Genomic DNA, 16841 nt, shown 5'->3' on the forward strand with positions numbered 1-16841 from the left:
AAACCCACATATAACTTTTGACTCCCCAGAAACTTAATTACCAATACCCTACTATTGACAAAAAGCCTTAATAATAACATACACAGTTGATTAAATATATTGTATGTTAAATAGACTGAATACCATATTCTTACAATAAAGTAAGCTAGAGAAAAGAGAATGTTACTAAGAACATCATAAGGAAAAGAAAAAGTATACTATACTGAATTTATTGAAAAAATCTGCATATAGGTGGAGTTGCACATTTCAAACCTGTGTTGTTCAAGGGTCAACTGTAGGGATGGTTGGATGGCTCAGCAGTTAAGCTCTGCTTTTGGCTCAGGGCGTGATCCTGGAGTTCAGGGATCGAGTCCCACATCGAGCTCCCTCAGGGGAGCTTGCTTCTCCCTCTACCTATGTCTCTACCCCTCTCTCTCTCTCTCTGTGTCTCAGAATAAATAAATAAAATCTTTTTTTTTTTTTAAGGGTCAACTGTATATTTAAAACTGAAGTTTGGTTATTGCTCAGGCAACATGGTCATCCACTCAGAATTTGAAAAACAAAAATTGAAAAAAAAATGTTGGGAGCAAGGAAGCTGGAAACCAATTAGAGGCTGGTTCAGTTCTTTAATTTTTAATTCTGTCCAACCTGCCAATAATTCTGGTCTTTCCTACTCCCGTTTATGTATCAGCAGGATCTCTAGCACTTTTAGTCATTCTTCTTTACCTTCAAAGACAGTTCAGATCCCTTTGCCTTGGACCTAAAACCTTTCCAGTCTGACTTCAAGTTTTTTTCAACCTTTATTTTTTCTGCTTTCCTTCTGAGCCCTGTATTCCAGTCAACTGAAATATTTCTGTTCTTGTCTCAATTTCTAATTGCTATACTTATTTTAAGACCCCTCTCAAATGTCATCTTTTTCCTGAAGCCTTCTCTGATCACTACACCATTTATGGTGACTCATACCTACTATTATAGCTATCTCCAACCCACATACAGCCATCTTTTCAAAATAATATGCCTTCCTTCCTTTAAACCATGTTTGAGTGCCAACTATGGGCAAGACATTACAGTTGGTTACTCTGAATTAGACATAAAATTCTGTGTTCAGAAAGTTAATAGTGTAATGGGCAGATAAAGTATATAAATACATGAACCTATAGAGCCTGGCACATAGAAAGTTTTTAAATATTTGTCAAATTAGGAAAAATAACAAATACAGTGAAGATAAGATTAAGTGCTTTGGAGAGTTTATATATACCTGGAGTGATGAAAGAAAGCTTCTTGGAGGAAGTGTCATTTGAACTAGACCTTGAAAGTTGAAAAGGGTTTGGAGATTAGCCAGGGGAGAGGTGGTGCTGTGAAAGTGTGGAAAATGGACATTTCAAGAAAGCCAACAGTATAAACACAGAAATGAGAAACTGTGCAGAATGAATGAAGAACATTTAGGTTGGTTATATGGGGCACAAATGTATGAAAGGGAGTAGGACATTAAATTGGAAAAATAAGTAGGGGCTAAGTTATAGGGCAACTTGATTGATGGCCTCAGCCCTTGGGTTTGTGGTATATTTACTTAAACTCTTTTGTTCTCCACTTAATATCTCCTAAGACAATAACTGTAATTTTATCTTGGCTCAGTCAAATTGGATTTGTCATATCCCTCCTTGGAAATCTTCAGCATCTCTGATTATTTATTTATTTATTATTTATTTATTTATTTATTTATTTATTTATTTATTTATTTATTCCTTTTGGTCTAAATCTGTGGTTTGGGCACCTTCTATCATAGGAATTTCTCCAAGGAAGGAATTTCTCCTCTAAAATGAGAGAAATACCTCTTATTCATAATAAATCCTTCCCCTCTCCCCAGGCTCTGTATTTGCATTTGAGTCCAGAGTTTCTTAGTGCTTGAGTCTTTGGAGATATTATTCCTTTCTAGGGCAGTCTAAATGATGCTGCAGTTCTGATATACTAAAATAGTTTCTAGTGGACAAAATAGCTCATACCATCCCCTAAGGGACCATGTTTAGTGTTTTCCAAAGTGTGTCCTGAAGAACACCTGTGCCATCAGACACTGATCTCTTGAGAGGATCATTAACAAAACGTTTGCTCATAACAATAATAGGTGTCATTTGTTGAGAACTTTGTGCATTTTATATCCATTTTCTCTTTCAATTAAAGGTTTCATTGCCAAGAACATTTGGGAAAAATTGATATATTAAGGTTCTGAGAAGTCTTGCAGTAAATAAGTGTGTAATATTTTTTAATCCAGCATTTGCTATATCTGTTTGGGGATTATAGTTGTGAAGATTTTGGTAGAATTAGTATTCCATGAAGCTCATTCAAAAAATAGGCTTCTTCCCAGGAAAAACTTAAGTAACTTGAACTTTTATGTGTACATTACTCTCAAGAGTTTTAGTGATCAGCATGCCAGTAACAACATCCTTGTCCTAGTACCATGGAGCTGCAAATACACATTTATGTAGACACTGGACAAAATTGTCTGGCTGCAGAGCACTATTGCTTGAGGTTATGAACCTGGAAGTTAAAATAGCTGAATATAGTGCCAATTCATTGCTAAATCATTTTCTTCAGCTTTTCTAACTGCTAGTTTTGTTAGGTTTAAGAAGAATCCATTAGTCATTTCTTATTGCATTGAAAAGGAGAAGAATGAATTTAGAAAGAATAGAGAAATTAATCATTCACAAAATGCATTTTGACTTGTTCGGATGACTCTCAGGAAGCAGAACTGGTGGCCAGTAGCCTGGAGGACAAGGAGTCTTGTAGGCATAGGAAGACATCATTGCACTGGAAAGAGGATATATATAGACACTGGGTCAGATAAACTGGGGTTTCAGTTCCAACTGGACTTCTCTCTTCTTAGCCTTAGTTTCCTTAACCTCTAAAGTCGTAGGGGTAGTGTTTACAGCATAACAGTTATGATGAGTTTAAGTGTGACAGTGTGTTAAAATGCCTAGCACAGTGGTGTAGTTTATGTCTTCAAAAGGAAACCATCTATCATGTTTAAATTTTCTAAGTGAGGTAGGAATATCAGCAGCGGTGATGAACAATAGGTAATTCTGATCACTGGGTAGGTCACGAGGGGCATCAGAAATTTGCACTGATTAGACCAAGCCCTGAGGTACCCACTGGTGATCAGACACATTGTATTTCCATATCCCTGGAAGGTGGCTTTCAGTAGACTGAAGAGAGTGATCTGGGAGCTGTAGAAGGGCTGGACATCTTGCCGCATCAGCGTCTGCCCCTCAGGAAAACCTTTGTTAATTCACCAGAACACTGATGAACACAGAGTGCTCACTAAGGGTTGGCACTTTGCCAGGCAGTGGGGACCCACACAGAGACATGATCTCAGCTTTAGAGGACCCTAGAGCCCAGTGGAAGGAAATAGACATGTAAATACAAAGTGAAATAAGGAGTCAAAGGTGCTATGATAAAAGTATAAGTAGTCATGGGGTGGGGGCTCAAAGGCAAAGTGGTCAGATGTTTCTGAGGGAGTCAGAAAAGCCTTTAGAAAGAAGGTATTCCCTTGAATCTTCGGGTTATAAATATAAATATTAATCATTGCATTTAATTGATAATGGCTTTACTAAGTCAAGCTTAGAGCAAGGCTATACCTCATACTTTTCAGGGCACAGTTTATGCATGCTCCGTTTTTATACTGGGTGCCCTTATGAAACAGTATGCAGAATGCTATTTGAAGTGTTCAAAGCCTGTGGTTTCTGTATGTCAGGCAGGCTGTGCCGCTTGGTAGTGATGGCAGAGGTTTCTTTTTTGTACCTGGACTGTTTTCTGACCCTCATAGGGGACCTAGAGCATTCTGAGAGGGCATGAGAGAATTTCCCAGGGTTGCTTTTGGCTCCCTGTCTAGGAAGAATCCTGCCTATTTTGATGAACTTCTCTGGGGCCTGTGATCTATTTGTATCCAAGAATAGGAGGAATAGTTTGAGTGTGAAAGTTAGTCTTTTGCTTGGAGGCCCAGTGGAGTTCTGAGTAGAGACCCCAGTGCAGCACAGGGTAGAAAAGTCTTATCATCTGGCCACTTCCCCCAGAAGATACAGGGAGGGTGTCTCCACCTCTCCATTGGGTGGAAAGCAGCACCTGAGAATAATAGGTCACATCTAAACTCCTAGAAATTGGCTGACCTGTTTGTTAGGGAGCTGTATGGTTAAAAAAAATTTTTTTGAAGTGAGAAACTAAATATGAACGTACTTTGGAGAATCCAAACCACAATTATTGTTGTTAATGGCTATTAGTTTTGGTGATTAATAATAATAAAACAACCCCTTATAGCATGGATGAGACAAAGATGCCTCACAAACTAGTTTATTTGTGATACTGTGGGGTACTCCAGTCATTCTTTGAGGTCTGTGATGCTTAAAATAGAATTGCTGACAGCTGGGGTGGGCCTGAGTTCATTACCAGCACAGCCAAGCTATTGCAGCTGTATGTCAGCGGACCTAAGTTTAGCTGACTCATCCTGATGGTCCCAAGAGCCCCGATACTGCTCTTGCTGGGGAGAGCAGTCCTGATGCTTCTGCAACATTGCTTTTGTGATTCACATAGATTGAAAGGATTGTAAGACTAGAGAGAGAAAAACGGAGACCTTCTGCAGAATTTGAGTAGGAAGTTTGAAGGGTATTGAAAAGGAAAGAGGAAATGGGAGAGTAAGGAGGTTGGGCCATGCCATGGGTCTTGTGGAAAATTCATGGGAAAGAAAACATAGTAGGAAGCGGTTTTGATCAGGTCATTTCCTGAGCTGGCCACCAGATTGCACTGTTGACTCTGAACAGCTTGGTTGCTTTGTAGAGCCGCCTTGAGATGAATAGATGAAAAGGAAGGCACTATGCAGTAGGACATTCATGTGTTGGATGTTTGTAACTTAAGAAGATGACCAGCTGAGTGAAGTAAGTCAGTCGGAGAAGGACAAACATTATATGTTCTCATTCATTTGGGGAATATAAATAATAGTGAAAGGGAATATAAGGGAAGGGAGAAGAAATGTGTGGGAAATATCAGAAAGGGAGACAGAACGTAAAGACTGCTAACTCTGGGAAACGAACTAGGGGTGGTAGAAGGGGAGGAGGGCGGGGGGTGGGAGTGAATGGGTGACGGGCACTGGGGGTTATTCAGTATGTTAGTAAATTGAACACCAATAAAAAATAAATTAAAAAAAAAAAAAAAGATGACCAGACAAGAATGAAGTATAGGATAAGATGTTCAAAATGAGCTCAAGATACTATTATTTATTGATAGGTGAATGTCTAAATTCTAAATAGTGGTCTAGGGATCCCTGGGTGGCGCAGCGGTTTACCGCCTGCCTTTGGCCTGGGGCGCAATCTTGGAGACCCGGGATCGAATCCCACGTCAGGCTCCCGGTGCATGGAGCCTGCTTCTCCCTCTGCCTATGTCTCTGCCTTTCTCTCTCTCTCTCTCTCTCTCTCTCTCTCTCTCTGTGTGACTATCATAAATAAATAAAAATTTTTTAAAAACTAAAATAAAAATAAATAAATAAATAAATAAATAGTGGTCTAGAATCTAGAATTCTAGTTTTGTTTTTTGTTTTGTTTTTTTTTTCAATTTTCACTTATTTATGATAGAGAGAGAGAGAGAGAGGCAGAGACACAGGCAGAGGGATAAGCAGGCTCCATGCACCGGGATGCCCGATGTGGAATTCGATCCCGGGTCTCCAGGATCGCGCCCTGGGCCAAAGGCAGGCGCCAAACCGCTGCGCCACCCAGGGATCCCTAGAATCTAGAATTCTAGAACCATAGGGTGGCTTGGTTATGTTTGGAAACATAAAGCCCTAAGGTTTATGTTAAAAAACTGTTCATATAAAGCTATGTGTTTTCTGTTATCTGGTTATTAAAGATCAATAAAACTACATCTTATATTGAATTTTTACTTAGAGGCTTTTGCAAATTTTCAGTGAAATTTACTTTTTAGAAAATGATCTTATAGCTTCTTCTCGAAATAAGTGACCTATACTCTATTTCTTAGATTTCTTTTTCCTAGAACTTGGCCATATCTTATCCCCATTAATGACTTTTAGTTTTATAGAGGACGCAACTTCAATTTTTACATAGAACTATAATTATTCTTTATTGATATCAAAATAATTAAACATCTCTTTTGTGCAGTTTAGCCAGAAAGCTTTGAATTTTTTGAACAGCTATTTATTATTTATATTTTCTATACTCTTAACCATTTAAAGTTAATTTCTACAAGAACATCCCTTTTAGAGCAATAGTAGAAAATAAGTGAGAAAAAGGCCTTGATTGGAGTGAAGTTTTTACATTTTGCTCAGTTGCTTCAACCTTACTATGCCATATTTTGATACAGACTAAGAGTAAGATATAATAAGGCAATATTATCCAAAGTATGGATTATTAATAGGTGTTATGAAAAAATTTTTGGAAATGCTGGATAAAACATTTGAACAGATTTCTTTCCTGTAGAACTTCTTAGAGCCTTTGATTAATATACATCAGTGGGTGCCATGAAACTCCAAGAAGGGAAAGATAGCCTGTAACTTTTCTAAACACTGTTTGTCTGAAAGAACAACCCTATAGACCTGCTGTTCACAGAACACACATTGGGAACCTTGAAAAGGAAAATGAGTGCTTTCCATACTAACTGTTGATATGATTAATGTTACATTCTCTTAAGTTTCTTGAAGAGTATTAGAGTCACTATATGGCATAAATTGATATATTAATAGCACCACCTTTACGTTTGGTTTCTACCTTTTTCCTTAAAAAGATTTGCCTTTGGAGATACGCAATTATGCAAAGAAGATTATGAATTCAGATAATTCATATTATTCTTAAGATTTAAGAAACAAATAATTCAGCCAAAGAGTAGCTTTCACAATCCTCATCAGAGCTTCTGTAGGAACATATGCTTAAAAAAGAAACTAAGGAGGGACACATGGGTGGCTCAGTGGTTGAGCATCTGCCTTCAGCTCAGGGCATGATCCTGGAGTCCTGGGGTTGAGTCCCAAGTTGGGGTCTCTGCATGGAGCCTGCTTCTCCTTCTGCCTGCCTGTGTCTCTGCCTCTCACTCTCTGTATGTCTCTCATGAATAAATAAATAAAATCCTTAAAAAAAAAAAAAAAAAAAAAAAAAGAAACTAAGGAAAAACCACTTTTGTTTTTTCTCCCACAGGATAGATCTGGTTTTGTTTAACTGCACAGTGACTTTAACATTTGAATTCCTTCTCAAGGGCAGCCCGGGTGGCGCGCGGTTTAGTGCTGCCTTCAGCCTAGGGTGTGATCCTAGAGGCCAAGGATCGAGTCCCACATCAGGCTCCCTGCATGGAGTGGAGCCTGCTTCTCCCTCTGCCTGTGTCTCTGCCTCTCTCTCTTTCTCTGTGTCTCTCAGGAATAAATAAATAAAATCTTTTAAAAAAATGAATTACTTCTCAACATTTTAAAATCTTGAAGTTTCACATAAAAATCTGAATTTCTAGCTACTCTTGAAAAATGGAAAAGTCTGACAGCACATTCACAAATGATAACTACTTGCTGAAGCTGCAAAATGTTTAAAGGATGGTTTACACTGGTGTGTCATAGCCTGCCTTACCAACTATTGTCCTGGTGACTGGATAAATTTATGCTACCTGTCCATCCCTATGGACGTTTAGTTTTGTGTAACCTCTACTGTGAGGCCATGGCGTGGCTGAAGGGCTAGTGGGCGGCGCCTCTTTCTAGAGTTACCTTTATAAGCAAACGTGGTCAGGTGTCTCCATGAAGAAGTGTTGGAATCTGTGTCAGGTTCATTTAAGGGAATTTTCACCATGTCTGATGAAGTCCCTATACACTCACCCCTCAGAATGTTGAGGCTCTTATTGCCCAGAGTATAATCTATTTGACAGCATACTGAAAAAGTTGTTTTACACATACACCCAGTGATCCCTATATATGTTAAAGGTTATTTTGCTGTAGGAGATTTATATTGAAGTAGAACAGAGCTCTAATTTCATCCATTCTCAAAAATAGTTATTAAAAAACAAAAATCAAAAAGCAGTTCTCTTATTTGTATTCCACCTCTTTCTACAGTATATTTGAGTTAGCTTAAAAAGCATGGTACTGGGCAGCCCTGGTGGCTCAGCAGTTTAGCGCCGCCTGCAGCCCGGGGTGTGATCCTGGAGACCGGGGATCGAGTCCCACATCGGGCTTTCTGCATGGAGCCTGCTTCTCCCTCTGCCTGTGTCTCTGCCTCTCTCTCGCTCTCTCTGAATGAATAAATAAATAAATCTTAAAAAAAAAAAAAAAAGCATGATACTTTAAAAGTAGAGAAATATCTATGTATATAAATGAGGACCAGAAAATATATCAAAGAATAAGTCAGAAAGATAAAATATGGGTATCAGGCCTAGAGGGCTGAGAATAAATGTAGAAGGTAGAGAACATGCCTTATGTGAGAGTGGGCTTCTATTTTAGAGAGAAACCAGAGTGTGAATGGAACTTCCCAGTGCAAACAATACCACAATATTATTTTTTGCTTAGTGTGCAGAATGTGCTGATGTTGGCCTATGTTGACATTTTTCTGATTCTGTAATGGTGGGAGCTCTGAGGAGCTATTTTCTGGTGGCAGCTGGGAAATGCAGGTTCTGGAACTAGGGTTTAATCATTAGTGTCTCTTGAGTCTTCTTCCTGTATTTTTACCTAATCTATAATACAGGAATAGGCTAAGGGAATGGGTTGCGTGTGATGTAATGAAGCAAGGGTGGGCGGGAGAAGAGGCAGTAATGAAAGCTCTCAGCAGGAAGGTTTGAGATAGCCTGCAGAGTTCTTTTGAGCAGCAGTAACCTACAGCTATTTTAGAAGGCTGCATTTTCTGTACTCTGATTAAATGAAACCAGAATGCCATGAATACTACAAGGGAATTGTTTTCATTTGTGAAACAAAGTGTGACCCACAATTAAATTTAATTAACATTCAGTGATTAGAATTGCCTTACCAGATCCTGAAGTTGCCTTAAATTTATCAGGGATAAGACTAGAAGAAGAGAGGGCTCTGTGTAGAAAAAGAAATGTCCTACTTTTTTGTTATTGGTGACATTAGAATCTTTGTTCTCACAGTATGAAGAAATTATGTTTTTAATTAAAAATTAAAACTGGGCCCTCATGAAAGGATTTAAAAATGGTGCTTTATGGTATTCGTGAATCTGCTTTTGTGCTAAATGTCAAGGGAACGGAAATTTAGTCAAATAGACCAAATGTTCAAAGTAAAGAGCTAGATTTTTTTTTTCACACGATAAAGGTGGAGCAAATGCTTAAATGTTAGCAGAATTGCAACATGTTTTCAGGGTCTAAGGAAAAAATGGAGATTTTACTACTTCTCACTAACGTGAAGGCAACAGTGTCATAAATGGCAAAAAGTTCGGTGAAGGGTGAATTTTATAGCAATCATAGGGAACGTGTGGACTGTTTCTAACTGAGCAATGCCAGTTTTGGAGTTGATTCAAGGTGTTTTTCTCATTTGAAAGTTTTACTAACTTTCAAATGAGAGTACTTAATATATCAAGCCATATAAGAAATCATCTTATGTGGTTTTTTGCATTGTGTCGATAGTTGAACAATGAGGAAAATGAAGAATTGTGTTGATGTTAAGAAAATGAAAATTCAGCTGTTTTGTTTCCTATCCTATTGGTGAGACGGGAAAGTAAAGGCACGTTCTATAAAGACAGACACTGGTTTCTCTGCTTCTGCACGTAGCTCATTTCCCAGAGCAGCGGCTGACTAAACTGGTTGATTCTCAGGCAGTGCTGAAACTCTCCTTTTGGTATGAGAGAGTTTTTTTGCATTTTTCTTTTAAGCTATCCTTTGATGATTGAGTTAGGGATTGAAAGGAATATGTTTAAGGTTAGGATTCTGATGAATTGTAGGCAGAAAGTCAGAGTACCAGTGAAGAGATATTACCAAATAGAAAAAATTATCTCCATAAAGATTTATTTTTCTACTCTTTGAAAAGTTAGTTCTATTTCTATCTAGGCTCACCTTTATTTAACCAAACTTATTTAGGAAAATCAGATAAATGAAAAATAGATAATGCTGTATAATGCTTCAGTATTTGATATTAGTAATTCCATGCTAACCTGAGGAGTGTCAATCTGTGTTAAACCAATATTTCCAAAAGATAAATGTTTCAATTTCAGGGGTTGATAAAAATTTAAAAGCCAAACCTATAGATAATTTTTAGAAAATATTCCTAATGTTCCTATTCCTGTTCTTTAGGTGAGCTCTTAAAAAGCTAAGTGCTTATCTGTGACAGTTTATAAACCATCTATCATGTGTTAAAATAGATCTGATTCAAAATCCAGAATCTGTCTCTAAAAGACTGCCTTTTTTCAAAATCACAGGTGGTTTCAGAAGGTTTCATGGTATATGTCTTAGAGTGTTGAGTATAGTACCTGTTAAGTAGATTCCCTGAGTTCTGATGAAAGGCACTCAATGCAGATAATAAATTAATAACTGGATTTTGTTTGGGTTGTATATGTTGTAAAATGCACGAATCAGTGGGTTTGTCTTTAGTCACCTTATTCTCATTTGGGGTTGATGGAAATGAAGTAAGGACCAAGTAAACAACTTTTTTTCAGGTGCAAATTCGACCATGGAACCTAAGTGACAGTGACTTTGTAATGGATGGTTCTCAGCCTTTGGACCCCAGAAAAACTATCTTTGTTGGGGGAGTTCCACGACCCCTTCGAGCTGGTGAGTGGAAATAGTAACACCACAACAACAAAACCACCAACAACAAAATCCCCAATGTATTAGTCTTCAATATTTTCTAGGTTTCTGCTCAGCTGTACACAGTCTCCAAAAAGAAGTTTCTTTGAGCTCTTTCAGGATTAAACATTTTCTCCCCAAGTGCTTTATTTCTTTTGGTGCAAGAGTGAATTTCATTAAACTGTTATTTTGAAAGGATGAATTCTATTTAGTGCTCTCAACCACATATTTTAAAAATAATAATAATACATTTGACAGTGTGTGTTCTCATGTTAGCATTATTACGTATGACAGAAGAAGAAATCATTCCATCAGAAATCTTTCCAGCACAGCTGTGTACCCCTCAGTGACAAGCGAAACCACTGCTAGGATTTGTGTCACTGGGAAACAAACTGAACTCTTCCCAAGTGAAACAGGTTCCTGTTTTTTCTTATGCACTTTGAAAAATGACTAATGTATTTGAGCATCTTTATTACAACTTTTTAAAAGCTTCCCCCTTTTTTTCTTTTTTAAGTTCTTTTCCAATTATGAAATAATTGTGGACTGAGATTGAGCTGAATCATAATTTACTGGGGCATTTGAAGTGATGCTGAGCCGATGACTTCAATATTTAAATCCAAAGACAAATCTAATCAGTGGCAGATCAGTGTTCTACCAGTAGAATACAATAAAATTATTTGTAAGAACAAAGTTTTTAAAGTGCTTAAAATAATTGAGTTTATTTTTCAAAAGTAAGATGAGAAAATAAGGTTACCATTGCCCCATAGTTGCAAAAGTACAATGTTCTCTCTGTTACTTGTAAGCAAGCAGACTTAGTTCTACTTAGAAAAGAAAAAGCAGACACCATTAAAATCAAGTAGTGAAAAAAGAATTATAAAATGTATCTACAGCTGTTCATCTCTGACTTAATTCTGAATGTTCATCAACATTTCTAATGTATTTGTTCAAATTTCAACTTCAATCTACTCCTAAAAGATAACAGTAGGCCTATTTAAAGATATATTCATAATTCCATTTTGAAGGACTTTAAAACACATAAACTGTACCGAAGTTTGTAATTTTACAGTTTTTCAGAAAGCCAAATATCTTTAGGTCTTGTTCTCACTCTAATGGAATACTGTGCGGAGAGGAAGAAAGCCAAGCAGCAGAGATGCCTCCCTTTTATCTACTGTCAGAGAATAGAGGCTAAGAAGGGCTGACTCAAACGTGAACAGCATTATGAGATGAGGGCAAACGTAGCCCTTTGTTTCTAAACTGCTTGTGCTTTAAAAAAAGAGAAATGTGGGTGGGGCATGGAATATTCCTCTTTTTCTAACTGGTGTTATGTTAGGGAGAAGAATCCCCTTTGATAGTCTTTTAATCACATATGTATTCTAAAAGAATGGGCATTCATGCTATTCTTTTTTGCAGCGAACTACAAGTACAAATTATTTTTAATATTCTAGCCCCTTTCCTTTTTTTTTCTAGATGGGGATCTGAAAAAAAAAATTCTGAAAGAAAAAGTCCCATAGTTATAAAAATAATAGAACTGGTTAACTTTTATGTCTGTTTTTAAGTTATAGACACAAAAGTTTATAAACTAAATTCCCTCTTTTATTATTTATTCTTTTTATTATTATTCACAAGATGCTACAAGTCCTAGGATTAGGCAAGAATTATATTTAGTTATCTAGTCCAAAATGGGATTTTGTGTTCCCTACCTAGATGATAGACCTTTTATAATCTTCAAAGTTCTCCTTTTTTAAGCTAAGCTAAAGCTTTTTGTCTTAAAAGTTAAAGTATATTATTAAAATTAATTTCCTGTTTTGACTTTGTTTTGTTTTGTTTTTACATTTGTGTGGATAGTAATTTACATTCACTTGGTTTAGTGAAAATGTTCCCCCATGCCAACACCTCCCATACATGTAGCTTGTTTCTAGATGGCTAAGCAATCAATATTAGCATCTTAGCATTTTACTTTCTATCCAAGCCTTCCAGATTGGAATCCATGTCATCTAAACAAAAAGAATTAACATCTGCAGCTTTTATCCATGTGCATAGAATTGGGTTTCTTTGGAACACACTGAGCTTTGTGGACTGGTGTGTGCCTTAGAATAGAAGACTATTTTTAAAGGAATTCATTTTGACTCTGCTGGGCAGTCTTGAATTGAATACAATGCAGTTCACTTGAACAATAAACATTTATTGAGCATCCACATGTTACTGGCACAGAGCAAGTACACATCTGTGCCAAACTGAATGAACATCCCACTATCTTGTTAAACAGGTCATCATCTACAGAGAGTCAGAGATTTCAGAAGAGAAGAAAACAAGAAATGTATTAATAGAATGCTAACTCAGAAGTAATTGAATACTAAATTAACTTCAACACGGTGATTCTCAGATTTGGTTTTTAAATACTTCAGGGCGTTTTTGATTACTTCTAGGGGCTATTGTGGTCATGGAATTCTGAAGTCTTTAAACTATCTCAGGCACTCTGTACAGGGTGATCCTGGACCAGACATGGTTGGTAATACTCGACAGGTGAGATTTTTAGGTGTCCAGATTGGTTTTCACCTCACCCTAGGCCAAAAACTGTCCTTCAACATGTTACAGTAACTAAAATGTTATCACTCAAGGATTACTCCTTTGAATCTTTTTCTCTTTGATATCTTCCCATTGTTAGGGACTATTATCACTAATAAATTATTTGAAATATAGTCCCTATCCTACCCAATAGACACATACAAACTCTTCTAAAGAAACAAGGCAACCTGTTTTAAGCAGTATTACCCTGGCTAAGTTTAAGTTGGTTCTTCCAGTCCTTTTGACAAGCCTTCCTTTTCAAAATTCAGGTTGGGGGATCCCTGGGTGGCGCAGCGGTTTAGCGCCTGCCTTTGGCCCAGGGCGCGATCCTGGAGACCCAGGATCGAATCCCACGTCGGGCTCCCGGTGCATGGAGCCTGCTTCTCCCTCTGCCTATGTCTCTGCCCCTCTCTCTCTCTCTCTCTCTCTCTCTGACTATCATAAATAAATAAAAATTAAAAAATTAAAAAAAAAATTCAGGTTGGGGAAAAAAAAAATCACAGGCCTAAAAATATCAACCTGAAAATGAGAAATTATCAATGGAAAATCTAGATGTTTACCCGAAATTAAACTGTCTGACACATTCCTATTGTCTCTTGTCCCTCCCTTCCCTCACTCATCAGTGACAGTGGCAAGCCAAGAACAGTTTGCCTTAAGTCTCTTGGCATTTCTCCGCTTCCACTCCCCACCTCCCCACCTCTTCCACCCCCATCCTAGGAAAGGCTATAGGTAGACTCACCATGCCATCATGTGGCTAAAGTTTACATATTCTTCAGAGAGTCAGTACTGGGAAAGGAGTAGTCTGTCTGGTTCTCTGCTTGCTACCACCTGAAAATCCAACAGTTGCCACTCTTCATTCAAGTAATGTGAACACCATGTCTTTCTGAATCTCCGTACAGAAATAGCCCTATTGTATATTCCTGTGGCATTAGGACCTCTGTAAAATGCATCTCTTTACTCTGAGGAGAAATAAGTGCCAGGCTTGGGGACTATGAAGAGGCCACCAAGAAAAAGTGGAGAGGACAGCCCTAGTGGCCCAGAGGTTTAGCGCCGCCTTCAGCCCAGGGTGTGATCCTGGAGATCCAGGATCAAGTCCCACGTTGGGCTCCCAGCATGGAGCCTGCTTCTCCCTCTGCCTGTGTCTCTGCCTCTCTCTCTCTCTCTCTGTGTGTGTGTGTGTGTGTGTGTGTGTGTGTCATGAATAAATAAAATCTTAAAAAAAAAAAAAAACAGAAAAAGTAGAGAACGAAGTATCTAGTCCCTGTATGCTCCCCAGTTTATAAACCTGAGTATTGCAACCCCAGCTTCTTCGCTTAGATGTCTCATATAGGGACTGCCTCAGTGATCAAACTTTGGGGCCCATCCACTTCCAACTTTAATCACGCTTCGAAAACCCCTAGACTTCTCTAATTAGGGGCATGTGAGCTGTTCTTTCACTTCATGACTTCCTTCTGACAGTTTATCTAACCAGATCCTGCAGAACAGATCAATCTTGCGAGATTGCTTATCTAAGTCCTGGAGCCTACATTTGCTCATCATCTTTGGGTCTCTTGCCTTTCCTATTGCTCTAATTTTTTTACTGTCTTTTTCTCCCCTACTAATATTCTGTGATGGATCCTGACATTTCCTTCTCCACCTTTTTCCTCTCTCTGACTATTATGAGGATGGCTTTTCTGAGAGGAAAACAAAACAATATAAAAACTTTTGAGGTAAATATGCAGTGATGTATGCCATACATCTAGAGAACATCTTGAATTTTTCTAGAAGCATTTATTTCAGACATTCTGTACATTCTGATAATTTATGTGTATTAGGAACCACATCCTGATTTCTAATTTAGGAAATAGGAATAACCGTATCCTTTCTTTGTTGTTCTGTAAAGTGGTAGTAGGCAGAAATCATACCAGGTGTTTCTCAGTAGTAGAAGTTTTTTTTCACCAAGTCCCAAGTTCAGTATGAAATGTATCAGATAAATTCCAAATTTGGTACACTGACTTGATTAACTAGATTGCCTTTAAGGTTAAGTATTTTCTAATGCTAGTACATGCTTGCCTTCTTTCTCCCCCCCCCCTCACCCCAAAAGCTAATGCTCACCCACAACTGATGTCAAACTTTGCCATATCATTGGCAGGTTTAGTAACATTAGCATAAAGCCAAAGTAAGACTGGGACGAATCGGTGCTTATGGAGCATAAACCGGGCCAAGTTAATATTAAGCAAAGATTTCTGAGTAAAGAGAAAAACACCTCCCGGGCAAAACTAAACATCTGAGCACCACTTGTGCTCACCAGTGTATTCAGAGCTCTTATGTATGTTTAATCGTCATGATAACCTTGTGAAGTTGTAAGTGGTAGACTTTTCGTTTTATTTATAAGGAAGCAGAGTTCAAAGGGAGTGATTGGCCAAGGCCACAATAAGTAAAAATGCCAAGACTTTAACTCTGATTTCCAGACTTCAAGTATTGATGTTCTTTGTGCAGAGGAAACTTCTTTATCAAGCTGAGATCTGAGATGTCTCAATAACAGTATTAACAGTTAACTTGGGAACGCCTGGGTGGCTCAGCGGTTTGGCGCCTGCCTTCAGCCCAGGGCGTGATCCTGGAGACCCAGGATCGAGTCCCACATTGGGCTCCCTGCATGGAGCCTGCTTCTCTCTCTCTGCCTCTCTCTCTGCCTGTGTCTCTGCCTCTCTCTGTCTCTCATGAATAAATAAATAAAATCTTAAAAAAACAAAAACAAAAACAGTCAACTTGGTTACCAGTCCTATTTAATCAAGTTGAACAATCCCTCTGACTTAGTTTGGTTGTTCATGCCACTTATTTGAAAATATTCAGGGAACCCTGGGTGGCGCAGCGGTTTGGCGCCTGCCTTTGGCCCAGGGCGCGATCCTGGAGACCCGGGATCGAGTCCCACGTCGGGCTCCCGGTGCATGGAGCCTGCTTCTCCCTCTGCCTATGTCTCTGCCTCTCTCTCTCTGTGTGTGACTATCATAAATAAATAAAAATTTAAAAAAATTCATTACTTCCCAACATTTGATGCAGAGTAGAAGCTTATAAGTACATTTCCTCCTCCATGTTAGATATGTGAATTGCCTTGTGAACCAACTTGGCAATTGTGGAAAACCTAGACAGTTTGGCTTCTAGTTGAATTGTGCTTTTTTTCCAAAGTCCAGACTTCTTTGTCCCCCAGAGGTGCCTCATGCCTCTTTCCTGTCTGCTTTGTTCTTATTTCCAGAGAAGAAATATGGCTTCTAGATTCACAGTTTAGAATCTAGAAAGCTGAATGTGTTGATATTTCCCTTGGGAGTTCTTACTCTGTCTCTACCCCATTTGGTTCTCATGGTATCTCAGCCTTTTAGACACTGCTTATTATGGCTGAGTAGTAGGAACAGGATCCCGGTGTCGGGTAGGATGCAAGAGTCATCATGATTTTCTCTCTGGTGAACTAAAATACCTCTCATATCTCTGTGAAGATTCAGAAGCAAATCCAAGGAACCATAATTGGGGCTTAGATTCCACTTCAAAGGCATTGTCCCCACAACCTAGAGGAATTA

At 38.3% G+C, this 16841-nt stretch overlaps 1 protein-coding gene across 15 annotated transcripts in view; it reads left to right on the top strand.

The window, feature by feature from the left end:
- The window catches only part of CPEB3 (cytoplasmic polyadenylation element binding protein 3), a 205406-nt gene that overhangs the window by 157413 nt on the left and 31152 nt on the right, over positions 1-16841 (top strand). For 14 of the 15 annotated variants that reach the window (XR_013368227.1, XR_013368225.1, XR_013368226.1 and 11 more), the window contains one exon: positions 10596-10710. The exons of the other annotated variant lie outside the window; for it this stretch is intronic. Coding sequence is in view for 11 of the 14 variants with exons in the window: in XM_077878400.1 (XP_077734526.1) it covers positions 10596-10710 (115 nt within the window). In the remaining 3 variants the exon portion in view is untranslated. The remainder of the gene's footprint in view (positions 1-10595; positions 10711-16841) is intronic. 15 annotated transcript variants of the gene reach the window in all.

Source organism: Canis aureus, chromosome 29, assembly GCF_053574225.1.
Source record: "Canis aureus isolate CA01 chromosome 29, VMU_Caureus_v.1.0, whole genome shotgun sequence".
In the NCBI taxonomy this organism is placed as follows: Eukaryota; Metazoa; Chordata; class Mammalia; order Carnivora; family Canidae; genus Canis; species Canis aureus.